At 54.8% G+C, this 27,539-nt stretch overlaps 3 protein-coding genes across 4 annotated transcripts in view; 2 read left to right on the forward strand and 1 right to left on the reverse strand.

Moving 5' to 3' along the window:
* Positions 1 to 5,643, reverse strand: part of RGS3 (regulator of G protein signaling 3) — a 90,398-nt gene extending 84,755 nt beyond the window's left edge. Inside the window, exons 1-2 of the mRNA XM_076355342.1 lie at positions 5,535 to 5,643; positions 2,899 to 3,031 (exon numbers count right to left, since the gene is read on the reverse strand). Of these exons, the coding sequence (XP_076211457.1) occupies positions 2,899 to 2,929 (31 nt within the window). The 5' untranslated portion in view covers positions 2,930 to 3,031; positions 5,535 to 5,643. The remainder of the gene's footprint in view (positions 1 to 2,898; positions 3,032 to 5,534) is intronic.
* A 6,902-nt stretch (positions 5,644 to 12,545) lies between these two features.
* POLE3 (DNA polymerase epsilon 3, accessory subunit) lies at positions 12,546 to 15,477 on the forward strand. 2 transcript variants are annotated; one of them, XM_076355204.1, is made up of 5 exons: positions 12,546 to 12,595; positions 12,674 to 12,749; positions 13,546 to 13,631; positions 14,638 to 14,756; positions 15,252 to 15,477. In XM_076355204.1, exons 2-5 carry the CDS (start codon positions 12,684 to 12,686, stop codon positions 15,410 to 15,412), a joined length of 432 nt encoding a protein of 143 aa, XP_076211319.1. In that variant the 5' UTR covers positions 12,546 to 12,595; positions 12,674 to 12,683; the 3' UTR covers positions 15,413 to 15,477. The 2 variants fall into 2 exon arrangements, with proteins under 2 accessions (XP_076211319.1, XP_076211321.1); XM_076355206.1 differs by lacking the exon at positions 12,546 to 12,595 and having other exon boundaries at positions 12,621 to 12,749.
* A 3,440-nt stretch (positions 15,478 to 18,917) lies between these two features.
* Positions 18,918 to 27,515, forward strand: ALAD (aminolevulinate dehydratase). Its single transcript, XM_076355489.1, has 12 exons — positions 18,918 to 18,946; positions 22,548 to 22,688; positions 22,869 to 22,919; positions 23,656 to 23,752; positions 24,136 to 24,271; positions 24,736 to 24,819; positions 25,084 to 25,172; positions 25,492 to 25,547; positions 26,259 to 26,346; positions 26,854 to 26,940; positions 27,201 to 27,330; positions 27,436 to 27,515. Exons 2-12 carry the CDS (start codon positions 22,576 to 22,578, stop codon positions 27,513 to 27,515), a joined length of 1,011 nt encoding a protein of 336 aa, XP_076211604.1. The 5' UTR covers positions 18,918 to 18,946; positions 22,548 to 22,575.
* Positions 27,516 to 27,539: the final 24 nt, after the last annotated feature.

Consider the following 27,539-nt stretch of genomic DNA (forward strand, 5'->3'; position numbering starts at 1 on the left):
CCATCCCCATGGACGCTGCATTGCTGGAGCCTCCTGCACCCCGGGGACTGCACAGCCCAGGGGAAGAGGCACCAGGCACAACCGTGGGTGAGAGCTGTCGGCACAGCTGAGCAGCCCTCCTGCTGCTCAGCCTTTCAGCAGCGATGGCTGGGAGCACAGCGGGCTCCAGCTCTGCCCCCCCATCACCTCCCGCTGTCTCCAGCCGCAGGGATCGAGAGTTCAGGGTGGGGTAAAGAGAGGGCCCCTAACAAAGACGTGATTTATTCTTTAATTGCTGCTTGTCTGTTTAGCACCGTAGCAGCCTTTGCTGCCCTAATCAAAATGCAGAGGATGCACAAGCAGCGCATTTCGACAAGTACAAACACCAGTGGGACAAACAGAGCCAGAGCACCAGGAGCTCCCACAACCCCTGGTTTCTCAGCAGCTCCAACACATCTGTCTTTTCTCACAATACTGCTGGATTTGAGTACCGGGGAAAGATGGATCCCCATTTCCCAGCGAGGCTGACAATGTCAGAGGCGTGGGAGGCGAGCAGAAGATGCAGCCTGGTGACACTGGTCCAGACCCTGCAAGCCTGGGCCACCAACTAAACTCTTTTGGCTGCCTGGTGGCCCCATAGCTCCCAGTGCTACCCTGCAGCCTCCAGAGCTTCTGGATCGTTCAGGACCCAGTAACCCACGGGCAGATGGGGAAGCCAGTGCTGTTGGCTCCTGCCTCTCCAACAGGCACTCAAAGCAGCAAGCTCAGGGCGAGGTCTGGTGGGGCATGGTGGACACAGGAGAGGAAAGGCTGCTCCAGCTCTTGGGGCTCTGTGATAAAAGCATCTCTGCCCGTAACAAGTACCTGGCCTCCCACATCTGGCATAGCTGCTTTGTGTGAGGTAGGGATTAATGCAGTCGACAAAACCCAGAAACACAAGGAGAGGAACACGGAGCCCCAGAGGGGAAATGGGTCCTTTGCCAGCAGCCAGGAGTACATCCCTGCACCACATGCACGCTCTCCAGCGGAGAGACGACCTGGCCAAGCACGCAGCCTATGCCACGGCATCCTGCAGTTCCCTGTCCCAGCTGCCCAAGGAGATATTTGCACCCCGGCATTTAGAAACACGTCCCCGTGGCCTGCTCTGTGCTCTCCTTGCAGACATGGGTACAGCCAGTGGAGCAAGCCTGGCTTTTCCCAGCAGTGAAGCCTTCAGCTCCAGCAGAGCTCACCAACATCAGAGCTCATCCAAATTGTAGCGAGCTGAAACTGGAGGTGTCACATCCTCTTCCACATCCCAGCCACATCTGCTGACATGCAAGAGGGCCCTGGACACAGAGCTGAGGAGGGGATGAACCCCTTCATCCCGTCCTCACCTTCATCCCCTGTCCTCACAGGCAGCACTGGCAACGAACCCGGGAGAGGAACTGAGTCACATGTATTTATATTACAGAATATTACAAGAGCTCTCCCTTCCTCCCCACAGGGAGCGTCTGGGGACCCCTCATCATCCCAGCCCCGGGGTCTGCAGAGAAACCTCAGAGAGGCTCAAAACCCCTCTCTTACGGCTGTGTCTAACAGCAAGATCACAGATGGAGGTCCCCAGAAGAGAGGCCCCGGACTGCCTGGGGTCACAGTCAGTGCTGCTGTCACCTCCTGGACAGGAGGGTTGAAGAAGGACCCTGCCACTGTCCCCAACATCCATCTATCCCTCGCCACATCCCCCAGAAGCTCTGTTGATGCCTGAGCACCACAGACACAGGTAAATGGTGTCAGAGCACTGTCCTGGACAATTGGGAACCAGCACACAGGTGGGATGGGCACTGCTAAGGGATACAGGGTAATTTCTAAGTCACTTCAAAATGTTCCTTCCTTCAGGCTTATCAAAAACTCTTCCCCTCATTTGTTCAGCTGAATCCATTTGTTGACATTCCCAGTGATCTCCATCTGCCACCCATCAAAATTAAAGCTTTATCCCAGGAAATTTACTTGCCCCTGAAAAAAAAAATACAGTCTGGGATTGCACGTTTCAGTGCACAGCATCCCCAGCTATCAATGACCAGCACAGCACATCTCAACCCACAGGACACGCAACACCAAGCAGTCCTACTGAGGGAACAAGCAAACGATCCACTCTGCAGTCCCAGGTACCCTGAACCGCTGTTAATGCAAGCAGAGTGTGTACCAGCCCAGCCTTGCCACGTCCTTGTCTCCTTCACCGCACGTCCCCACAATAGCATCGAGACTACGGCTTGTGCTGTTCCCCTCCGGCACTGCCAAGCCTGCGGCTCTCCCTGGCACATGCAGCCAGTGGTGAGAGGTGTTTTACACGCCACCTTGTCTCCTAGGAGCTCCCCAGGCTCACACAAAGCCTCCCCTCTCCATGTCTTTATTGCAAAATGCTTTTAAGAGGCAAAAGGAAAGACAAACAGGACAGTAACAAAATGCACTCTCTCTATCCAAAGCAGGCAGTCTCACAGGTTTGGGTAAAAGAATCCCATGAGATAGGGGTTTTCAAAATAATAAAAAAAAAAAAAATAGTAAAGGTAAAGAAGAGTCTCTGTGGGACTCCGGGACTCCAAGGCCATCAGAGTCCCCCACACCCTCCTCCCAGAGGGCTTGAGGCTCACTGTCTGCAAAAATCACTCCTAACTCTCAAACCCAGCGGATTCAAGTCTGCTCTGTCCTGCAGCGCAAGGCGCTAGCAGAGAGCCCCGAGATCAAACATGATCCCACAAGGAGCTGGGCATCTCCAACACCCCATAAAGGGCACGTGAGAGATACAGTCCCTCACCTCCTCCAAGTGCCAGGATCTGGTTCAGTGGTGATAACCAGGCACCTGCACAGTCATAATCCATCCTTCACCCAGGAGACAGAGCAGCACTGCAAACTAAGCGGAGAAATCATCTGAGCACTCACGCGTGAGCCCTGGCTCTCCCAGATGCTCCATGACTCCCACGCGGGACGGTCACTCTCTCCAGCAATGTCCAAGCACCAGCGTCCCGCGCTCAAGGTGTGATTTAGCTGCCACGAGCCTTTGACCTTGGCACCACTGTAAAGGAGGGGGAAAAAAACCAGTATACAAATGTCCCAAGAGAGCAGAGCTCCAGTACTAGGAAGTTACAAATTAAATTGCGTGCCAGAAGAGATGGTGGTGGTGGCGCGTGCAACGGCTCCTTTCTCTACTGGCTCCCAACAGCGAGGTACCGACTCTTTCTAACTTCCCTCTTAACATTCAAACCCCTGGGGACTGACCTTAACCTGCATTTCTAATAGAGTCTCCAGCAAACTGCACATTCAGCTGGTTGGCCTGGGAGTTAATGACTTTCTTTTAAAATTTAACACAGTTCTCCGTCACAAATTTCAGTTTGCCAGCACTAGGATCTGCCTTTGGCTGGATATTCAAATCCAAACACGTGCTTAGACAGCTATTCCAGGCAAAAGGGTAACATACACACACAGAAAACCCACAAGGTTGAAGCTGGATTTGAAACTAAAGAAACTAAATCAGACTGGGAAAAATTACCTGGCTTCCCAGAGGGTAAGAGGATTGGAACAGAAAGGGTTTGGGATATTTCTGGGCAATCCTGAGGGCAGATTTCTGGGATTAGCAAAGTCTGCCACACAGGGCAGACACACAAACCTCAGCGCTTTCCCAGCGGTGGGATTGCTGCAGCCCCCTCTCCCCCAGGGTCTACAGCAAGCATCGAGTACAGGGCACAGCTGGGGTGCTCCTGTCCCCGACACCACCTCTGCAGCAAGCACAGCTCAATCATCCCCTGAAAAATGCCAGTGAGGAACCCAACAGAGATGCAGACTGGCTGATTACTAAATCCTTTTCCAATCTGGGACCCAAGAAAGGTTTCCCCTGCTGCAAGGGTATCTTTAGAAACACCGCACCTTCTCTGCTCACATCCCTGAGTCTGCACGTCCTGTTAGAGCCCAAATCTGTGAGCCAGACGCGGCACCCACAGCAACACCCACACCGCATCCCAGCAACACCCACACCGCATCCCAGCAACACCCACACCGCATCCCAGCAACACCCACACCGCATCCCAGCGTGGTCCTTCCTGCTGCCTTTGCCAAACTGCAGCTCCGTCTGCTCACAGCGCAGGCAGGCTTTCAAGGCAGATGGTGTTGGGACTCCACGCTCCTGCAAAACTGCACCTCCCAGCAGGGAGCGAACGCGGCACTGGGGATTAAACTAGCATTGACCCAATGTTAGCAAGTGCCTCGTGGGCTGCTCCTGCCCACTCCCCAGTGCGCAAAGCCGTCCATCCCCTTCTGCAGCGTCTCCCCCAGCCAGCACGGGATCCCAACACTGCACTCAGCTCAGCACTGCCGCTTTGCTGAGCTATCAGAGTCTCTGCGATGTCCAGAGTTTTACAAGAACCTTGTCTTTGCATCTTTATAGGACTTGACATGTTTGGCATTTTTCACCCACAGCTTTGGGTAACAAACTTTTTTGGCTGGTCCCTTTTCTAAATCTCTCTCTCTGCCCCTTCCCCAAAAAATTAACAGTCTGAACATGCAAAGGGACTAACCCACAGTGATTCTTGGCCTCTGCACTGGTGAGGTGTTGCCATAAGAACTCAGGATGCCTGTGGCTTAAAGCACAGCAAGTACTTGTAGGGCAGGCAAAGGATCTGTAACAAATTCCACGTGAGCAGGAGCTGTTACAAGGAATGCAGAGCACAGAACAGCCAGCATGCACAACTACTTCTTCCTGCGCCCATCTTTTAGCAGGGCCAAGCTTGCTGAACTCTGAAAACAGTTCATCTTGTCCCTCGCCCCTTTCTATTGCTAAGGCTAAACTGTGGCTGAAACTGTTCAGACTAAGGCAGCTATGACTAGGCTGTGATTTGTATTAGAGCTACTCCATAAACCAGCTCCTCTCCACGAGACAGTACACAGCAGAGAAACGGGTGGGAGAACAAGCAGCTCTTCTTTTATTTTCAGTTCTCAAAGATCTTCGCCCGTCTTGAACACTCTGAGGCTGCAGAAACTGCCTGGCATCTTCCCTCGCCTGCCCTGCGGCTGGTAAGGGAGACATCCTAGGTTAATTCGGAAGGGATCCCTCTGAAGCACAGCAATCCTTCCTGATCACTCCAGAAACGTCCTGTACAAAACATCTCCTATAGGGGCTGGCAGAGCCTCCCACTGTCACCCTTCATGGTGAGGAAACAGCAGCTATAGAGGATACTGGCAATCAGAGCAACCCGTGGGTTATCCTCAGGAACACGGCACAGCCTAATTCACTCTCAGAAGGCTGAGAGGAGATACATAGCACCAGTGGGTCCCAATAAACTATTTTTTTCTCCTTTTTTTTTTCCTTTTGCCATTGTCTGCAGAATAACAGTAGGCTGGGCACACACTTAATTTAGGAACATTACACAAACACCTCACAATCTAACCACGTCAAGGCTTTGTCCTTGGCTTTGCATTTCTTTAAGGCAGTGGGACTTTCACAGGCCAGGTGTTTAACACATACCTGCCTTACAGGCTTTAACCTGAATAAAAGCACAGCAAATTACAGCACTACGTAAACTCACAGCACAATTCTTCCCCACGCGCTCTGAACCCTCGATTACACTAGCAAAGAGTAGCACCATGAGACATTCCAGGTCTCTTCGAGGATGTCTGATCTGAACATCCAGTTCTCCTTCTGCAGCAGCCCTAGGGCCCATTACATCTGATCAAGAAGGCAACCTAGGTCAAGCAGAAACATACGCAGAAAAAATAAATACAGTGGAAGTACAGCAAAAACTTCAACAGCAAGTGGTGAGGTATAGCAATCCCGGACAAGGGTTACCTAGTCCCACAGGTCACTGGAGCAGCTGCTGCCACTTCAAAACTCTTGTGCAGACGTTGGGGCTACCTGATCTCTGGGTTTGCGATGCCGAGTCTCTGCTCTCAGCCCCTGCTGCCTTGCGCACAGGGCTGGGATCCAGCACTCCGCTGTTGGAGTAGCTGTTCCCTCTGTATACGTTACTTACTCTGACACTGCTTCCTGGACAAAAGTCCAGGCTTTTGGTATTTTTTATGTCTATTTGGGACCAACTTAACAACCAGATTTCCACTGTCTGAACAGTAACCCTGCTTAGAAGCAGCTATCTCAGGAAAATGAAACACTCAAAGCTCGCGTACAGATAGGGTACAATTAGACACTTCAAGAGGTACGCTTTTCTGAGCCTGCAGTGCTGCTGTGGATTACTGGATTTTGACAAATGCTAAGTATTAAGCCGTTGCTGATTTATTTTAATGCAATAAAAATAATACAATATTCAAGCTAGGTCTTCAAAAATTTTAGTGACACTTCTCATAAAAGAGATAGGTTTCAATATAGCAAAAAATCTCTTGGGAATTATGATTTTGGCCTTCGTATGGTCACATAGACAAAAGTAATTAAGTTAAAACAGCTTAAAAAGTTATTGCCTGTCACCTGAGCTGAATTGTGTACACAGTCTGAAGCTACATCTACATGAAATAGTTGAGCTGCTCTATCAGCTAGCTGACACCATGCACCTGGGCTCTTCTTTCCAGAGCTTCACCCAGAGCCTGGCACTATTCAACCCCTCAGTGAGGCAGTTTAGCTCATTAATTTCATAGAAAATGAAGTGTTTCTGGCATTGGCATAGCAAACTGAATTGGCCAGGGCATGTGGTGGGGGGAGACAGAGATCAAATGCCAGAAACGGCACAATGGAAATGGGTACGTTGCCCTTTTTGTTGGCAGAGATCTCCTTCGTCATCCGGTGAAGCCCCACTTCTAGCCTGCACAAACGCAAAGTAAAACGTACCAAAGCTCTCCTACACTCCCATGTTCAGATTAAGCTAATTTAATTGACGGCTGCTGCTGAAAGGGCAGCTGCCTTCTTTCTCTCCCCTAACTGTATGACCCTGACCCATCCCTTTTGCCCAAGCATGGGAGCGGGCACACAGAATCATAGAATCTCTCAAGTTGGAAGCGACCCATAAGGATCATTGACTCCAACTCCCTGCTCCTCCCAGGACTACCTAAAATTAAACCATGTGACTAAGAGCATCGTCCAGACGCTCCTTGAACTCTGACAGGCTTGGTGCCGCGACCACTTCCCTGGGGAGCCTATTCCAGGGAGTGACCACCCTCTCAGTGAAGAACCTTTTCCTAATAGAATTCAAGAATATTTAAGAAAATAGAAGCAGACATACTGGGTCAGACAAAGGTCTGTGTAGCTCAGTATCCTGTTTCTGACAGCGGTCAGAAGGTGATGCCTAGGGGAGAACACAAGAATAGAGCAGGCACATGAGACATTTTCCCAAAATAGTTGTCCAGCCCCTAACAATTTTCAGTTCAAGGACTTTCCACTACAATAGGGTCAACTCGACTTTACTGTACCTTTTGCAGCCACGGAAGGAGTTGGATCCCATTTGGGTGGCGGCACACCGTTAGTTCAGCCTTGATGTGGCCACTTTAAGCCACCTCTGTGGATTAATTTGCATTCTGAATCAATTAGCAGAGCATAGCCTGATTATTGCATGTATTGTTTCACAACGATTATATTATCTGTGGTCAGAAAGGCATTCCCCTCCCCCCAAGCTGAAAGCACTCACTTTTACAATGTTATTAAAGAGCAAGAGGTTCATCTGTCCAGGTGAGATAATGTCTGACACTGCTGCAGAGTTCAGGCCTGGAAAAATAGGTCTTTCTGAACCGCAATACAAATAGAAGCAAGATTCATGGCGAAACAAATTCAAATGAACAGTATGAAAGGCAAATCAGAGGTTACCCTACAGGTTTCCTTTTCAAAGCGCTTTCCAAAGTGAATTAACAAAGTTAGCATTAACGTAATAGTCGGTCCACGCAGCTGAAAATAGCTCCTTAACTGGTACACATAATTTGTCAAATATCTTTCTTAGGTCAGATAGGAAAGTCCACTCAACCAGTAGAAATTTAGGCTGGCAATTTTTTGATAGTCAAAACTGCTGAATTAGTTTATGGTAAAAAAGGATCCCAGGAAGATGTTTTGAGGATGAAACTGCTGTATTTGGAGGCCTTTGTCAGAGATGATCTAACCTTAGAAGACCTGAGGTAGGAAGAGTGCAAGTGACATGCACACGGTAGCGCACTCCACTGGGAACGGGGCTCCTCGTTGCAGTGCCTGTTTTGTCTTTTGGGAAAGGAAAGAGGGAATGATTCCAGATATTAGAGCTAAGTTTGAAGACAGATGCACTTGAAAATTTAGAAAATATAATGAGAAAATAAAAGCTTATTTCCTTTTAACAAGGATACTGTTGAGTGTTTAAAATTCATTCTTCTATAACCAAAAAAAAAAAAAAAAGCAGAGCAGCCATGGACAGTCTCCCGGACAAATTTAAACTAGCAAATGCAAACACCTGTAACAACATCCCACGCCAACAGAAGCCACTCCAGTCTGAGCTGTGTCCCTGCCTTCAGCTTTGGAACATTCGGTCTCTTCCCGTTTTGTTACAAACACTGATAGCTAACAGGGCATGCACGTAACTGGCCTTGAGCACTTCGCTGTCCCCTCTGACTCATCTTCAGTGACAACTTGCTCTCAGTAGCAGCTTAGGGTGGATCCAGTTAGCACTAATGAGGGGGAAGAGGTGTGAAGTGACGCACAGGCCTGCAGGGGTTAGGAACTTACGATTTGCAGGCTCAGGACCTCACAGAGCCTTATGTCTGCATTTAATCTTGTAACCCGAGAGCATTCCCAGCAGACCCAACAGGGTTGTTTTCCGTGCCCAGAGTGAGGGTTTTGCAGATCAGAACATCAGCACCTTCTGGCATGTACCACCTTCTGGCATGCACCACCTTCTGGCATGCTTCCTCCCCCGTTTTTAGAAGAGGAAGAGGTTAATCTATTGCAGTAACAGCCTCTTTATTACAGGACTCGCATCGCACCTATCGTAATACGTCTTCCAGAATGATGGAAACAATATAGGTGTTCCACAATGACTGCTCTATACAGGAATGATCTGTACTTTTTTTTATTATTATTATTGTTGTTGTTATTTGGCCATGATGATACTGAAGTATCATTTTCACAGAAGTAAAGTTAAACAAGATTCAAACCCATCTGTACTAACGGTGCGTTCTGCCCAGTACAAACACCGCTTGGTAAACTCTGTGTCCACTGCAGCTGGACCATAAATGTAGCATTTTTGTGACATTCTGAGAAAAGCAAGCAGGCTATCATCAGAGTGCCCACCCTTACTGCAGGCTTAAAACTCACAGATGTGTAATTCTCCTGACACCAGTATCTTCTTCTGAGCTTTCTTGAACGCAGAAGAGAGGGTGCAGCGGAGGTGGAATGAGTCCTGTGACACTCGGAACATCTAATCTACCTCCTTGAAGAATGGCTGGGGGAGATGTTTACTATTTTCAGTGTTGGAAGTTCATCTAAGAAAAGTAAAGCAAATGCAAGATGAACACCGAGGATCCGATAATTACAAACCACAGAGTGCACTGCCACAATGGCTCCATTTAACAATAGCCAGAATTTCTAGCTAAACAAACAACAAGAATTTACCTTAGAGCAACTGCAATTTTTCCTATATGCAGACCACGTTCCCAGGGCCTAAGTGCCAAAAATGCATCTCACACCACAGTGTTTGCTGAGCCATGCTTGAGACCTGCAGAGCCTCAACCCTTCCTTCTAAGGGCATGAAGGTTACTGCAACCCCAACAGCCACTTTGCTGCTCAGAATCGCCGTTAAAGGGGCTCTCTCCAGCTACAGAAGAGGGCACATGGTCAGAGTCCTGTGTATCTTGAGAAATTCTAGTAAGGCACGTATAACCATTCTTTCTCCTTAATTATCTGTCCATAGTGATCCAGTCCTTGTTGACAGCCAGCAGAAAACCCTTTAAGGGTAGGACTGCAAGATTTGTCTAATACTGATGAATCACTTGGTTAAACAGGAGATCACACCTACAGGCACACACTAGAAAGAAGCGATCAGTGAGTATATAAAGCAAGCTCCAGGCAGCTGATACACAAACCTCACTTGGAAGGACTTAACTAAAGCAAGTTGCTGGGGTCCACAGGTGGAATAAAATCATTACTGAGTGAGGTTATATGCACGTATATACATGAGGAAAAAATCACGCTGGAAATTGAGCACCTAAATTTAACAACAAGCCATTGAAACCACCTGCCGAGGAAAGGAACACATTCTCTCTTTCTTGATGTCAGCCATCCAAGTTAATTACCTTACCGTAGAGAGACTTTATTTGAACAAGCTACTGAGATAAATTCTGGTGAAGTCACCCATTATACAGGTCAGACTAGGCAACCTATTGATCACTTCCAGCTTTAAAAATCTAAGTGTCTGTGAACAGCGTTCAACTTGACTAGCTCCCTCACGTGAAAACCAAAAACTGCCTTAACTTCACCAGGACTCCAAGTCAGTTATCGCAAGAGTAAGAATGCTCTTTTCCCTTTTTTAGTGAAAATCAGAACTTAACCATAACTTTACCTTCCCTTTCCAAAAAGGCTCTAAAAATTTAGTTTCCTAAACGGATCCAAGGATGTCCCTCCTCTGTTCTCTGTAGCGTATCCCAGCACTGTGGATGTTGACAAATAACCATACCACAAATAGCTTCATCCCACTGGCTCGCGTCTGCAGTCATCATTTTTGCAACCACTCCAGCAGGGAGAGCAGGAAGATGGTATCATCTATTTACATACTCTGCAAAACAGAAAATCTGTGCAAATTAACTCAGCAGAAAAAAAACCCAGAACGCTGAGGATGTATACAGTGCGAAATAAAGTTAACGGAACGAAACTGCGGAGGAATCAGACCATGGGTTGTCCTCAGGTACGGGTACATCCTAGGTCACGGCAGGCTGACAACCTGGCCTTAAATCCTGTAGCTCCAGAGCTTTCATACTAGAGCAGCTTTCTAGCCTCATTTGGCTGTCACATGCAAAACACGGAACATGTTAAACGTGACTTGCAGTAGTCAAGCTTACTGCTGCAAGTCACATTTTACACTGGTACCAAAAAAATTGCTCTTTGTAGCACAGGTATAAATACAGCGACACACGAGCAGTGGCTTGGCTAAGCCGGCCTGAGTGGAAAAGCAAAAAGCATGAGACAGTATTGTCCTTCTGTACCTCATGAAAACACAAATTAATACTTTAATAGATGTACTTCAACCCTCCAGCTATTGTAATTAAAAACAAATATAGGCACAAACCATCTTACTTGTTATTTTACTAGTGACCAAAGCATCCAAGAAAGAAGAGGGTCCATCGCATCAGGAAGACACACGCAACCTGACAGTAAGCGCCCAGTCTTCGCTGGCGAGCGGGGGAGCGCTGGGCTGTACCCCTGGCTCTGGGCCAGCATCATCCCTGCTCCTGCTCCATCCCACCCCCCTCGCCAGACAGTAACCCAGCCCGGCCTCCCTTCCTTCTCAAGTCGGGCGTGTGCAAAACAACCTCGCCCTCTGGCAAGACAGAAAAAACAAAACGCGCTGCAGCAGCTCCCGAGGGCTCTCCTGACAGCAGCAAGTCGACAGCCCGTCCAGAAGCCGACATCAGCACCGCCTGTCAGGGTTACAAACGGACGGGTTACGGTCAGTCACGGCCTTCCTTAAAAAGTAACGCAACACCCACCGCAGCATCTCGCCTCCGAGAGCCGTAAAGCGGCCGCAGAGTTAACAACCGCATACATTAAAGTGTGCTAAAAATGAGACCCGAGAGACATGATTTGTACACGCAGCGACGGTTTTTATTAATCCAATCACTATAACCGGAAAAGTCATCAAGCTCCCACGCACACACGCCTTTCTTCGGGTCTGACCTTTGTGTGCTCAAAACGCTGTACACCGTCCCCAGCAAACTATTACGTCTAATACAAACAATAACCTTTACCTATGAACTTGTCTCACGAACGCCTGTAAACTACCCCCATGACAGTAACACTGCCCTTGCTACTGGAAAACGTGCACTTTCTGTGGAAAAAAGCCGCACTGTCAATCGCTACTCTCAATTTCAAATATCACCCCTGACGCAGCGCCAGATTAACCTATTCCCTTCTTGCACCCCTGGCTCTGACCACCTTGCCAGGCTATCAGCAGGGATAAAGTCTTGTCAAATAAACAGGAGTCCGGGCCGGGCGCGGGGCCGGGGCCCGCGGGGCAGCGGTGGCTCAGCCGACGGTACGCACGCACGCTGTGCGCCCTCCCGCTCCCACGGCGCTGCCGGGAGAGGCCAGAAGCCGTCAGGGGCGCCGAGCCCCTGCCCTCAGGGCTCCCCCCAGCTTGCTCCCCCCGGGGCTCTCACCCTCCGCCCTTGCCCCTGCACCCCCTCGGGCTCCCACCAACTCCCCAGTCACCCCGGTACACCACTGCCTACGCCTGCCCCCCCCCTCCCCGGCTCCCGTTCCCAGCCGCTACACGCGCAGCCCCAGGGCTCCCACCGACGGCCCCAGGCCTCCCCTCGCCCCCTGCTCGCCCCAACGGCCCCGGCCGCCGCCCCGCCGCTGCCGCTCCCGCCCGCCGCCTTCCCGTCACCAGGCAACGGCGGCCGCGCTGCACGCCGGGACGGGTCAGAGGTGAGAGGGCAGCGGCGGAGCGCGCGCTGCGGTGCGGCCGCTCCGGGCGAGGTACGGCCGGGCCGGGCCGGGCTCCCCCGGGATCCCCCGACGCGGCCCGCGCCCGGTGACGCCCCGTTTGCCTTGCAGGAGGCCCAGGATGGCGGAGAGACCGGAGGACCTGAACCTGCCCAACGCCGTCATCACCCGCATCATCAAGGAGGCGGTGGGTGCCGGTCCCGGCGGCCCCGAGGGGCCTCCCGCCGCGGCGGCGGGGCGGAGCGCGGCCCCCGGAGGCACCGCCAGCGGGGGCGGCTGCGGAGGAGCGAGCGCTGCCCGCGGAGGCTTCCTCCTTCCGCGGCGTTGCCGCCCAAAACGTGCCCGGGCCCCGGGGGACCCTCCCGGGGTGGGGGGGCGGCGGTGCCGGCTGCCCCCCGCGATGCGTCCTCCTGCGAGGAGATGCGCTCTCGGTGCGGCCCGCCGGGTGCCGGGGGTCCCCCGGTCCGGAGCGCGAAAGCCGGCAGTCGCGTCCCGAGTAGCGGGGTTCAGGGGCGGGGGAGCTCTCGCGGTGGGACCGGCTGCACCGGCTCCCCGGACGAAACGGGAGCAGAAGCAATTCCTGGTCCGTATAAAAGTCTAGAATAATTCCCAGTCGTTAATGTAACGACATGCTCGGTCCCGAGCCACGAGACGTCGATGACTGGACCTGGACGTGGCAGGGGGCTGGGTCCCCGTCAGGAATTTGGTAGTCACCGGATGAATTGCCCCGGAGGTGGCGGCCGGACCCGCCGCTGATCCAGAAGTTACTTTGCTTCTGCGTAGCTTACCGCGTTGGAGGGAACGCAGTCAGACTGCGGTTGGCTTTCAGCTGGCATCGAAGCTTCCGCGGTGCCATCTGAGATCAACATTCAGTTTCCAGTTGTGCTGAGCCCTCTGAATGCCCTGATGGAACTGACACGTGAATTATACAAGTTTAAGTCATTTATAGCAGCTGCTGATCAAAGTTGAATTTGTTTTTCCAGCTTCCTGACGGAGTAAATATTTCCAAAGAAGCTCGGAGCGCAATATCTCGAGCGGCAAGCGTGTTTGTGCTCTATGCAACATCATGGTAAGAATTTGTCGCATCAGATGACCGGTGCAGTTGATTTATAATTCACCTCTCTGCTGGCTGTCCTGGAGATTTTTTTCCCGGTGTTTGTTTCGGTATTGTCTGTTTACATAAATAAAACCATCTTTAGTGTAGCCCCGTCTGCCAGACTGCAGCAGTTGGGTTTGGACTGCCCTTAACAACCCGCGGGGAAGGCAGCTTGGCTCTGTACACAGAGATGCCCCAACCCCACCAGGGACAAGAGGGGTCCCAAACCGCCGTTAGCCTTAGAATACGGCTGCACGGCTTTACCAGGGACAGGAGGGGTCCCAAACCGCCGTTAGCCTTAGAATACGGCTGCACGGCTTTACCAGGGACAGGAGGGGTCCCAAACCGCCGTTAGCCTTAGAATACGGCTGCACGGCTTTACCAGGGACAGGAGGGGTCCCAAACCGCCGTTAGCCTTAGAATACGGCTGCACGGCTTTACCAGGGACAGGAGGGGTCCCAAACCGCCGTTAGCCTTAGAATATGGCTGCACGGCTTTTCCTGGCAAAGCCAAGAGCCCTTTGCTCGCTTTCCAAGCTACGCGCCACGTGGCTGCGGCAGGGCAAGCATGAGCCAACCCAGTCAGCCTTGGAGATGGTCAGAGGACGCAGTAACGTCTTTGGGGTGGCTGAGAATATGCTGTGCGGGCAGTCACTTCTCTGGCGTCAAGTACTCGCACGGCTTTCTGGAGTTGTCACCTTACAGCCAACGTTCGGACTTCCTCCGTCCACCCGGTTGTAGAAAAGGTCCACGCAAGCAGAAGGCTAATGTTGTAGGAAGGCAATGCAACTAGATGAAAGCACAAACAGCCAAAGTAAACAAGAAGGTACCTTAAACTACTATTAGTGAGTGATTTAAAAAAAACCCTGAAAGTTTAGGAGATGGCTTTTTTTCTTTTGAAGGTGCTTGTGACTGTAATAAACAAGACTAAATGGATGACAGTGCCGATTAACTCTATTTTCCTTCTTGTTTTTGACTAGTGCAAATAACTTCGCCATGAAGGGGAAGAGGAAAACGCTGAATGCTGGCGATGTTCTCTCTGCCATGGAGGAAATGGAGTTTCAGCGATTTGTAGCCCCTTTGAAAGAATCACTGGAAGGTATCGTCCTCGGTTCACGTCGAGGGAGTCTAAGCAGCACCAAGTCCTGCTTCCCTCAAACACTGGACGAGCAACACTTACTTGCCTGTCTTGTTTCTCTTCTCTTTGCCCAGCATCCTACACTGCAGTTTGCCTGGGGAATAAATAATGTGCGCCTTAACAGGACCGGGATAACATTGTTTCACAACTGACGAGGACTGAGAACGTCTCATTTGCTATCACTCCCCTATTGTGTTTATCTAAGGAAAGTCTTAAGTGCTGCCTGTAAATGTGAACTCCTGCGTCCTTTTCAGCATTTTTCTGCTGAAACTTAACCCGATTTCCTCTGGAGCTGGTCAGCACAGCTCAAATAATAGGGCGAGTTGCTGCTCCGAGTTCACTGCTCCCCTTGCAAGCCTGGAGAGCAAGCGGACCTTGGACTTCAGCTACCGTACTGTTCATGGCGTGGAAACGCCGGCTTGCAATTTTTCAGTGTTCTCTCTTTTTCTTTTTTAGTTTACAGGCGTGAACAGAAAGGAAAGAAAGAAGCAAGGAAAGATAAAGACAAGAAGGCAGACTCAGAGGAGCAAGATAAGAGCCGAGAGGAAGAGAATGATGACGATGACGAAAGGATGGAGGAAGAAGAGCAAAATGATGAGGAAGAGGTGGACAACTGAGCTTGCTGACGAGACGTGTGCAGGGGCTGGGTTCTGTTCAGAGGGATATAAATGCTGTAAATCAACCTTGCTGTGTCCCCTCTTGTTTCCAGTAGAGCTTTGTACTGTTCCTCTGGGGCCCATCCCTTTTTGGCTTGTGCATAAAGGACTTCTGCTGAAGCTTTCCTCGTGGAAGGACCACTCCTCCCCGTGCGCAGGGGGCTTGGCACCCTCCCCAGGTTCTGAACAGACAGTAACGGGACTGGGCTTTCCATGCTGGGTTGCCTCTGAAATAGAGGAAAAAAGAAATGCCGGATGCTCGGTACAGAAGCCGGCCAGGAGAGCTTGAGAAACTGTTGAATAAGCTCCTTAAAGCAAGTCAGGGGCTGAATCAAATAGATCATTAACCCTTTGGGGTTTAGAATCTACATGATGATGTCAGGAGGCTTGGAAGCTGAACATTTAAACTTTTTATCCAAGTGACTTGGGTTTTTCTTTCACTTTCTTGCATTCTGGCTGTGCCTTCTCTTCCTGCTGTAACTGTGACAGTGATACTGTGTCTTTCAACCCTACCAGTCATACGCAGCAATACAGTACAACTGTACAAGGACCAGTGGGCCGCTCGGCCCACTTTCCTCCCCCAAATCAACCTAAATCAAAAAACCCCACAGCACTTACGATGTAAACTAAATACCAAAAGTGCTTGGTTTGTGTCTTTAAAGCCCTGGGAGACCAAGAGGAATTTTATTAAAAATCTGAAGCAAAATTAATGGCTAAAATGTGTATCAGGATGATAAAAGGCGGCCGTACCAAGTGGTGCGTTTGTTGCAGGTCAGCAGTGGGCACCAGCGGATCTGGTGGTCTCGCCTCCTTTCCCTCTGCGGAGCTGCAGTTCCTGCAGACAGGCTGGTGACCGCAGCAAGTTTAAAGGCAGCAAATAGAGTGGTGGATTTGGGTGGGTTGTTTTTTTTTTTCCGACTGGACTAATTACACCAGAGGTCCCTCTTTAGCCTTCGACAGTCATTCCAGAGACGCGGACTGCCTCCCAGCGTGGTGGGCTCCCCGAGGGCAGTGAGGACAGGACGCTCCTACCTAGGAAGGCCAGCCCCAGGCCTGTGGTTTTTAAAGTATGTCCTTCAAGAAAGATGGGTTGAAACAACCTGTTTGTATTCCTAGTACTCCTGTAGGTTTGTTCTTTTATACTTTAATTCTTAGTTTTGATGCCTTTCCTTTCTTTTCTCTGAGAAAGTATCTATTAGAATAAGCTCCTTTTTGGGAAAAAAAGCTTTATGATTTGACTGCTCTTTTTGAAGACTAGTAAACCTAATATTGGAACTTAACCAAGGTCTAGTGAAGGAAACTTGAGGAAAGTTTTAGGTACGTTTAAGTAAAACCCACGAGTTTTGCTGATGTGCAGTTTTAAAACGGCACTTGTGAGGAATAGTACGTTCCTTTTCACCAAAAAACTGATGCAGCGCTACCCACGAGAGCTACCCCGCCTTTATGCTTTTATGGCACGATGGCTTTTCACACGCAGAAGCCCAGCTCCTGAAAAGAACCGAATCAACAAAGATTTTCTGCTCTCTAGTTTCTACTGGCGTGCAGTCAGTAACAGATGAAAAGACCGAGTTGACGACGTCTTCCCAAGATCTCCAATGACAAAAAAGGCCTGCCTTCTAGCTCCTTTCCCTCTTCTTCCCCCCCTGCCTCTTCTAATACATATCTGGGGTGCATATTCTGGAAGGGAACAATATCTAAATAAAAGACTTTTTTACAGAAATGGAGTCTCTGATGTCCGTCAGTGATAAAATGAGCTGGTTGCGGTTGCGTAAGCACGCATCTGAGCGTGCAGTGAAGGCAAGAAGCAAACTCGCTGGGAAATGGCTTACGGAGCAGCTGACAGCGAAGGGAGGACGAAGGCTGCTGCAACCCGGCCTTTGTGTGAGATGAGCGAGGGAAGCGCGGAGACTCGAAAGAAGGAGATTTCCAGTTATTGGAGAAGTGAGGTCGGGCACTGGTGTTTGTATCCCTGGTGGAAGGAGCCTTCAGCTTGCCCTTGCTCCCGGTGAGAGGCACTAGGCTGGGGGGAAAGAGAGGAGAGATACGGGGTCTGGGTTTAGGCACTGCAGCGGGCCAAGGAGACGTTGTTATTGTGTGGGAGCTGCAGAACACCAGGCAATAAACCCAACCCGTGCATCCCCCGTGCTGACGAGACGGAGAAAACAGCACGTCCTGCATGCGTGCTGCCAGGCCTGCAGCGTGGCTCCAGCCTCCACTGGCCTGGCAGGCCCCTGCAGCACCCCAAAACCCTGTTTCAGACCCCCCAGCACCCCAAAGCCCTGTGCCATGCCCCCCCAGTACCCCAAAGCCCTGCTCCAGACCCCTCAGCACCCCAAAGCCCTGCTCCAGACTCCCCAGCACCCTAAAGCCCCGCTCCAGACCCCTCAGCACCCCAAAGCCCTGCTCCATGCCCCCCCAGCACCCCAAAGCCCTGCTCCAGACCCCTCAGCACCCCAAAGCCCTGTGCCATGCCCCCCCAGCACCCCAAAGCCCCGCTCCAGACCCCTCCCAGCACCCCAAAGCCCTGTGCCATGCCCCCCCAGTACCCCAAAGCCCTGCTCCAGACCCCTCAGCACCCCAAAGCTCTGCTCCATGCCCCCCCAGCACCCCAAAGCCCTGCTCCATACCCCTCAGCACCCCAAAGCCCTGCTCCATGCCCCCCCAGCACCCCAAAGCCCCGCTCCAGACCCCTCAGCACCCCAAAGCCCTGTGCCATGCCCCCCCAGCACCCCAAAGCCCCGCTCTAGACCCCTCAGCACCCTAAAGCCCTGCTCCAGACTCCCCAGCACCCTAAAGCCCTGCTCCGTGCCCCCCAGCATCCCAAAGCCCCGCTCCAGACTCCCCAGCACCCTAAAGCCTTGCTCTGTGCCCCCCAGCACCCCAAAGCCCTGTTCCATGCCCCCCCAGTACCCCAAAGCCCTGCTCCAGACCCCTCAGCACCCCAAAGCCCTGCTCCAGACTCCCCAGCACCCCAAAGCCCCGCTCCAGACCCCTCAGCACCCCAAAGCCCTGTGCCATGCCCCCCCAGCACCCCAAAGCCCCGCTCTAGACCCCTCAGCACCCTAAAGCCCTGCTCCAGACTCCCCAGCACCCTAAAGCCCTGCTCCGTGCCCCCCAGCACCCCAAAGCCCCGCTCCAGCCTCCCCAGCACCCTAAAGCCTTGCTCTGTGCCCCCCAGCACCCCAAAGCCCTGTTCCATGCCCCCCCAGCACCCCAGAGCCCTGCTCCAGACCCCCCTAGTACCCCCTAGCTCCCCAAAACCCTGCTCCAGGCCCCTCCACCCCCCAAAAACCCTGCTCCGCACCGACACCACCCCACTCCCCCCCCCCCCGCGGCGCCGCACCGCCTCCAGCCCTTTCCCGCGCTCCGCCTCGCGAGACTTCCCGCCGTCTTCCCGCGGGGGCGGGCCTACGCTAATCGGGGGGGGCGGGATTATGCAAATCGAGAGGGCTGCAGGGGAGAGTCACACGGCCGGAGCGGGACGAGGCGGCGGCGGTAAGTGAGCGCCGAGGCCGGGGTCGGGGACCGGGGGGTGGGGGGGGGAACCGGAGCCGGGGCGGTCGCCCCGGCTCCGGTTCCCCCCCCACCCCCCGGTCCCCGACCCCGGCCCCTTGCAGGGCTGCCCGGAGGCCGTAGACCGGGACGACTCCGGGGGCAGGGCCCGGCCGGGCAAGGAGGCAGCGCTTGTGTGCAGGCAGCAAGGGCAGCCCTGGTGTAAGGTCACAGCAAGGGGCAGCCCGTTTTTGGCTCGGTAACCGGCGGTTACCGTGGCAAACGTGGGGAGAGCACCGAGCGGCGTGCGATGCTGCGGGCTGGCGGCGGTCCGGAGCCACCGTTCATCCTGCGGTGTAATTACAGACACACACCCCGAGCATCCCCGAGCATCCCCGTTTCCAGATCTCACCTGGAAAAGGAAATCTTCATTAGCGTCTTGACCTTTGTTAGCGACTGTTAATTAACCCACAGCTCCGTTGTCTCCCTGGGGAGCTCCGCTGTCCTAGTAAGCTCCGGTCCGTCCCCGCTCCCACCTGGGATTTCAGGAGCTCGCGTGTCTCCAGGGTTTCAGGTAGACAGTCGTGCAGCGAAGGACGAAGCCGCCTGCGTTTCTGTATCCCAAAATGCTGGAAGGCAACTTCCTCGTGTCTCGGCGGAGAACGGGCAGCTGCCGGCCCGGCGGTGCTGTCAGCAGCTGGGGCAGAGATTCACAGCTCACCCTTGGTGTGCGTCGGGTCTGGCTTCAGCCCGTCCGCGAAGTTTGTTCCATTTGTGCTAGTGCAAATGGGGGGGTGGGGGTGGCGTGTGCACGGTGCTCTCGTTTTGCGGTTGCTTCTCTTTCCTCGACTACAGCGAGGCACCCGGGGTCACTGCGGTGGGCCCGGGCTGGGCGAAGGCACGGGTTCAGGTGCGGCGGGTTTGGGCTGGTCCTCGAGCAGTCCCAGTGTGAAGGAGCAAAGGTGAAACCACTCTGCTGCGGAGCCGTTTGCTCGGGAGGGAGCTGCAGGGCTCTTCTTAAACTCCTCCTTACTGGTGTGCATGAAGCAAATTGCTTTAGAAAGACAGATTTGGGCCATTCATGTCGGGGAAAGAGGCACGTGTGCTCTGCTGGGAGCCCTAAGGGGATCTCGGGGGAAACAGCCCTGTTCGAGGGCGTAGCGTATGTGGTGCAACGTCCCTTATCGTCTTGCAGTCCTTGCTCTGCATCCCTCCTGCCCTTCCCTGGCTGTCAGGCAGCTGTGGGGCGCGCGGCAGCTCTGCGGCTGTAAGACGCCGGTGCCCTCGTCCGACGGGGTGCCCTGCGTGGGCAAGGGGAGCCTGCAGCCGGCAGCAGCTTCTCCTGCACGCGGGGCTCGTAAGGGGCACCCCGGCTCCCCTGGCCTCGCAGCAGACGGGCGCTCCGCCGGGGCCCACCCGTCCTGGCTGTTATCTCCGCTCTGCAATTCTGCCAGGTGCCCGTCTCCTCCTTTCCCGGAGAGGGCAGTTTCTGGAGCTGTGGCCTCTATCTGTCCCCTACAGTCAGGTGCCTCTGGTCCCACCCCGTGTCCCCCCTCCCCTTCCTCCTGTGGGATTAGCTGTTTAAAGCATTTTTTGGATTCTCGAGGTGAGTTTTGCTCACTGAGCCCTTTGTTCTCGATTGCTGCCTGCCTGGAGCCCTGCCTGGAGCCCTGCCTGAGCAGCCCAGCCGCTGCACTGGGGCTGCCGACTCCAGCTCACTCGAGGGCTGACCCTTTCCCTGCGAGTAAGGACTGGAGCGGCAGCTTTCCAGTGCTAAAAATTACTTGCAAAGTGATGCCGTGACACTGCCAGCGTGCCCGTCAGCTGGTCTGCGTCCCCCGCAAGCACCATCCGATTTTTTTACACAGTGCTTTTATATGTGTAAGCCTGTAAGTAATTGAGAGGTGCCTTTTCCCCCATCCCCAAGCAGAGGTGATTGCTAGGGGAACGAGAGCCTCAGTTCAAGCCCTGGACTGAGCGCGATGCCCCTATATTACAAGTGCCCTATGCACTGGGGTGGCCTGATACCGACTGAGGATTTGGCTCAGCATTAGAATATCTGAAGGGTCTTGCGTGTGTAAAATAGGTGAACACTACAAATTAAAGGTTTTCCAGAAGAATGGAGCCATCTCCTGCCCAGCTCCGTTGCTGACTGCTGTCACGGGTGCTGGTGTAAAACTTTCTCCCCTGGACTGCATCCTGGGATGCTAAGTGAGCCGTGTCTGCTCTCCGGAGAGAGCCGGGGGCAGCGAGGTTTATTGCTGGGGAATCCCTCCTGGGACGGGACTGGGGACTGCGGGGCCGCTCCCCTGAGACAGGTCCCATCCTCGTGTCCACTCTGTCTCCCGTGGGAAGCCCTGCCCTGCCCGGGGGAGCCAGCAGAGGAATCCCGCTTGCTCTTTCAGAAGCCCGTCTCCAGCTCTCCTCCCACCCGCCTCCCTCCGGTTTCAGCTCTCGGAACAAAATCTGTGGTCTCCAGCAGGGACTTTGCTGTTTGTTTCCCGGGGCACCCCCGGCTCCTCTGTGCGGGGATGTTTGTGGGATGCAGCCCTGTGCACGCAGCCAGCACAAATCCTTGAAGCAGCTCTGTACAAACAGTCTGTTGTTCAGGCTGTGGCTCCCCGGGCGTCCCGGCCGTAACAGCTGCTCTCTTCTGTGCTGCAGCCAAATGCCTCATCCCGGGGCAGCCGCCTTCCCCCGGCCCCTTCCGTCGTACTCTCACCAACCACACGTTGGTGAGAATTTAGTGCTAGTGGAAATTTAAATCTTAATGGTCTAATCGCAGAATTATTACTAGATCTAACTGTTACACAAGAAGAAAATATTGCTAAAGAAAAAGTTTCAACAATAACATAGCTAACACTTGATTTCTGTATATTGAGTCATTGCTCTTCATTACCCCTGAAATCAGTTTTGCCCAACTCCCAAGTTTTCTTTATCCAGCAGTAAGCGGCCTCTGGAGTTGTGTGACTGCAGGGTTCGTGGTCCTGGTGTCTTCAGGATGATCCTGCACCTCTCTCTCATCCAGTGCCCGTACTCTTCTGCAACTGCACCTTCAGACTGTGGCCACAAATACTCCGTGCTACGCAGAGCAGCTTTTTACTACTCTGTGTGCAAAAGCTGTATCACACAATTATACAGCGTTAAGCAAAACTAAAATGAATTAAGCAATGACCATCTCATCATTAGAAAACTTGTTACAGCTACGCAAGCTAAAACAGACGGAGCCTGACGAGGGTGGTAGTGTTGAACCATGTGAATGTGGTTCTGCTGCGGGAGGACGCTGGTGGCTGTAAATTGGCGGTTTCACACGCAGAATTGGGACGTTTTGTGGGGAGGAGTCGGCGCCATCCCTGTTTACGGGAAGTGCTGTGCTGTGACTGCTGATGCGGGGTCCTGCAACACCGGCACGGGGCAGCCCCCGGGAGAGTGGGGCCGAAGCTGGCTGGGCTGCAGCTCACGCTCCCCGCGTGTCCCTGGAGCAGGACAGGGACGGTCCTGCAGCGGCTGTCTGGATCTCATCCCCCTCCTTGCATGCACCGATAGCCCTGGCTTGCCAGGACACCGCCGCTAACCAGCCTGCCGGTTTCTGTTGGTGTTTCAGAGTCTCCTTCCACAGCCTCCTAGTGAAGATGCAGGCAGACTCCATTCTTCACAGCGGCTACTTCCACCCTGTGCTACGCTCCTGGCAGTGTACAGCAACCACCTTCGATGCCTCCAACCTCATCTACCCCATTTTTGTCACGTGAGTGAGCCCTGGCTCTCTGGGTTAGGGATGGACCAAGCTCAGGTTGACTGGCTTAGGTGCTCCCTGAGGTCTTAGATAGGTTTGGACTCCCCAAAAGATTCCCTGTGGACAAGCCTGGGGTAGGGGCTTCCTTCTCATGCCAAGTCCTCATGTCTCTGTCCCATCCACCTCCTGCAGTGACAGCCCTGATGCAGTGGAGCCGATCCCCAGCCTCCCTGGACAAGCCAGGTAAGGACCCAGCCCCTCCAAGCTGCGTGCCAGTCGCTGCCGTGCCCCGTGCCTGAGCAGGGTTGATGTATGGCCTGAGATGAGCATGGGCCAGGGGTGACACTTCCAACCTTCTGTGGTCCCTGCCTTGGGGATCCCCCAGCATCAGGCAGGGCGGGAGCATTCGTCCACCGTGGAAGTGGAGGGAATCGTACTGGGGATGCTGGGGAAGTACCAGCACTGGCAGGGACAGCGCCAGGGTCTCGCGATGTCCCAGAGCACTGGCACGCTGCGTGGGCTGGGCACACAGGGAAGTTGGAAGCGAATGGGCTTTCCAGCAGCAGCTAGAAAACCTGTGCAAGGACACGGGCTCCGGTCCTGCATTAGATCTTGCTGGACTGGCAGCTCCCGTCTTCATCTGCCGCTCCGTTAGCAGGGCTGTGGTCAGAAAGGCCCCAGGGGGATGGTCCTGTGGGGAGGCGGGCTGGATCTGCAACCGGGAAGCCGAGATAAGGGATCCAAGGGCAGAGCATGCTTGTCCTTTCAGAGCAAAGAGTGTCCATGCCGGGTAGATAACACTCCTGTAGGCCCCGATAAGGTCCTGGATTGTTCCTCCCAATGTTCAGGCAACACCTCCCCCATGCCTCCAGCCGCTGCTTGGCATGGATGCTTGTGGATGCTGGATCGCTCACAGACCAGCTTGCCCCACAGAGCAGGTCTGGGTGCCTGGCAGCCCCCTTCACTTTGCTCTTCTCAGGTATGGAGTCAACAAGCTGGAGGGGATGCTGCGTCCCCTCGTCGAAGATGGTCTGAAGTGTGTGCTCATCTTCGGGGTGCCCAGCAGGGTCCACAAGGTCAGCGTGGGTGGTGGTGGCAGGGGGCTTGGGGTAGCCACAGGGGTGTGGGAGAGCAGTGTGGGGCCAGGGGGGGTCTCCTGATCAAACAGGAGCAGTTCAGGGTCTCTGGGCGTGCTTGCACCCCGCTCAGCAGAGCAGGATGGGGATGGGAGACTGTAATGACACCCGAAAAGCTCCCAGAGCTCTTGCAGGTGGCCCTGAGACCTGCACTCCCTGCTCAGAGGCACTACTCCATAGCCCTTTTCCATCGTTGGTGGTCACACCGCTCTGCGTTACAGGGTCTCACGGTTCAGAAAACGTTTCCTGGGCAGAACTGCTGCCACGGAGGAGCCGGTGGGAAGCCCTTGGCTCTCTGTGCTGAGGCATTTATCTTCTCACAGGACGAGAGAGGCTCCGCCGCTGATGCGGAGGACACGCCTGCCATCCAGGGAATCAAGAGGATCCGCTCCACCTTCCCAGAGCTGCTCATAGCCTGCGATGTCTGCTTGTGCCCTTACACCTCCCACGGGCACTGCGGTGAGCGCACAGCCTGGGGTCCCGGGCTGCTCTTCGGGCACCTTCCCAGGACTGGGAGTCTCTGGGGGTTTGCCGTTTTCTGCTGAGGAGCTCTGGGTGCTGCCGGGACCTGCGCCAAGACTTGGCTCCCCTGTACTGGTGCAGTTGAGCCTGAGGGACCTCTCCTAGGTTTTGAGAGCAGGCTGGGAGGCACGGGTGGTTAAGGCACCCACTCCCTGGCCATCTGAATCTGTCTGAGTGCCCGTCTGTGTACCCCATCTCTGTCTTCCCTCCCCTGGAGCACCCACGTGTTGTGTCCGGTCCCTGGAGGGCTGCGTTGTTGGTCCCCTGGTCCTTATCCAGCTCCCTTAACGTGTTCCCCGCTGATGCTCTGAGCATCTGTGTAGCGAGAGCCACGCTCCCACCCTAGGGATTGAGGCAACCGGCCATCCGGCCCCTCGCCTAACCCCAGGTTTGTCTCCTAGGCATCCTGCGTGAAGACGGCACCATCCAGAACGAGATCAGCTGCCAGCGGCTGGCCGAAGTGGCGCTGGCCTATGCCAAAGCAGGTGAGGAGTCTCCCGGCAGCGGTGCCCGAGTTTGACTCTCGCAGACTGGCCCCCTCTCGCTTTCAGCAGGCCCAAAAGCAAACTGGGCCTGGCTCCAACTGGGAGAGCTTTTGCTCCGAGGCGGGGGAGGCTCCCCCAGCCCTCCACGCGCTGGCCCCGGCAGGGCTGCAGGCACCCGGGGCCCCTCAGGCCCTGGGGTCACCTCCTCCTGAGGCAGAGTCACAGCCTCGGGCACTTCTCGGCATCTCTGCTCTTTCCCTGCAGGCTGCCACATCGTTGCCCCCTCAGATATGATGGATGGGCGCATCGCGGCCATGAAGAAGGCGCTGATCTCCAATGACTTGGGCAACAAGGTGAGCTCGGGATCTGTGTGTGCCAAAGGCAGGAGCGACGTCCATGGGGAGGCTGCACCACAACCGGGCCTGGGCAAGCGGTGGGAGAAGCAAACCCCCACCTTGCCCAGGACATGCCACAGGCATTTCCCTGCCCCGGTGCACACAGGAAGGGAATGTCCTTGGCCGGACACAGGGACAGCGAGGGTGCCAGGCCTCTGGCAGGGGAAGGAGGATGTGAGGCAGAGTATAAAACAGCTGTGGGAGGGAATCGCTACTGCCCCGGCGTGGGGATGCAGCACTGTGCTTCTGGCCCTCACAGCTCCGCTCTCCTCTGCAGGTCTCAGTGATGAGCTACAGCGCCAAGTTTGCTTCGTGCTTCTACGGTCCCTTCAGGTGGGTCTGTCCCTCAGCCGGGATTGTCCCCAGCCAGCGCCGGGCTGGCCGGGAGGTGCGTCCCCAGATAGTTATTTGGGAACGGGGCTCGGCCAGAGCCTGGGCCACAGCTGGGGCCATGCTGGTCGCTTTGGAGCGCTCTCCTCCTACTTCCCGGTGCAAAAGGGAGACAAACATACCTTGCCCAGGAGAGGCTGGCTGGTGGGAAGATAACCTTGGGTGATCTTCCATCCCACCCCTTCACCCGCTCGTCCTGGGTGCTGGTGGCAAGGCAGGCAGAGAGGGAGCTGCCTGCAGCTGCCAGGAGCAGTGAGGAGGGGAGTCACAGGAGCTGGTGTTGCCCCAAAGGGTGGCTTTAGGGACAAGCTTCAGCTCAGTCAACTAGTAGACCTCGTCCCAAGAAAGGCCTGACCCTGATGGGGCATCCCTGAGGGACCTGCCTCAGAAAAGAGCAAAAGGAAAACATCTGACATGATTTTACCCCAGACTCCGGGCACGGGGAGGGCAGCGGGTGTTGAAGCATGGCTCCCAGGGCCTCCCAGAGCGATCCTGGGGCACTGAGGCAGGTCGGGAGAGCCCCCCCCTTTCCTGGCCCTGGTGGCTCAGGCACTTGTCTTAGTCTGTCCTCACGTTTCTGAAGCTGTACGAGGTGAGAGGCACGGGGAGCGGTGCTGGTCCTCATCCCCTGCCCTCTGCCTTGCCCGTCATCAGGGATGCTGCGCTATCCAAGCCCGCCTTCGGCGACAGGCGATGCTACCAGCTGCCCCCGGGCGCCAGGGGCCTGGCGATGCGCGCTGTGGTGAGTGAGCCGGGGTCGGGCTGCCCGGGGCGGCACCAAGGGTCGTGGGTTTGGGGAAGAGCAAGCCCAGGGGTGTTGGAGGCAGAAGGCAGTAGGAGGCACGCCAGCCAAAATGGCCGAGGCTCTTCCCTCTCAAGTGAGAGAAATGCGATGCCCATCAGCCTGCCGGAGAGCTGGTCCCCAGCATGGGCCCAAGGACTGCGTGCTGGGAGCCGAGGAGTTGGTGACCCCGTGCCCTGCCGCGGCTCGGGGTGTCGGGTCCAGGGACACGCAGCCACCGGCTTTCCCCAGGCACTGTGCATCTGGTGAGGGGAGCATCGGTTCTCCCCCATCGCAGCCCATCTGTGGGCTCCTGTGGCTGTTAGGGGCTCACCAAACCCTCCCGTGATCCCTCCTGGGAAAACCAACCACTGGGTCAAAACTTCTGGGGAAAACCAACTGTGGACTTGCTGGAAAACGTTAATTCTACCCTGAGCTGCCGGGGTCGCGCGCGTGTTCCCCTCACAGGACCGGGACGTGCGTGAGGGAGCGGACATGCTGATGGTGAAGCCAGGGATGCCCTACCTGGACCTCGTGAGGGACGTCAAGGCTCGAGTAAGCTCTTTCTGCGTGCCAGTGAGGGCACAGGGTGTCCCTGGAGGGGGAGGGCGAGGAGAGGTGTGCATTTGGGCTGGACCGTTTGGATATCCAAACCGGAGGGGATGCGACTGTTGGTTTTGCATGTCGAGGTGGGCACTGGAGCGGCTCCGGGGGCCTCCGTGCTCCTGCTGGGAGTGGGGGGGGGACGCCAGACACGGGGAGGGGTGTCCCCCGCCTGCCCGCCGGCTGACCTCCCTCCCCGCCGCTGCCCTCAGCACCCCACCCACCCGCTGGCCGTGTACCACGTCTCGGGGGAGTTCGCCATGCTGTGGCACGGGGCCCAGGCCGGGGCCTTCAGCCTGGAGGCTGCCGTCAGGGAGGCGGTGACGGCCTTCAGGCGCGCAGGTGAGGCGGGCGGCCCCGAGGCCTGCTCCCCGACCCCGACCCCGTCCTCGCGTGTGTCCCCCCCCCCCCGTCCCGGGGCGGCTCCAGCCTCTCGTCTCTCCGCAGGGGCCGACGCCATCATCACGTACTTCGCGCCGCAGCTCCTGCGGTGGCTGAAGGAGGAAGCGGCGGCGGGACGGGCCTGAGCGCGGGGGGCGGGGGCTTCCGGG

The sequence above is a fragment of the Aptenodytes patagonicus genome, chromosome 18 (genome assembly GCF_965638725.1).
Source record: "Aptenodytes patagonicus chromosome 18, bAptPat1.pri.cur, whole genome shotgun sequence".
In the NCBI taxonomy this organism is placed as follows: Eukaryota; Metazoa; Chordata; class Aves; order Sphenisciformes; family Spheniscidae; genus Aptenodytes; species Aptenodytes patagonicus.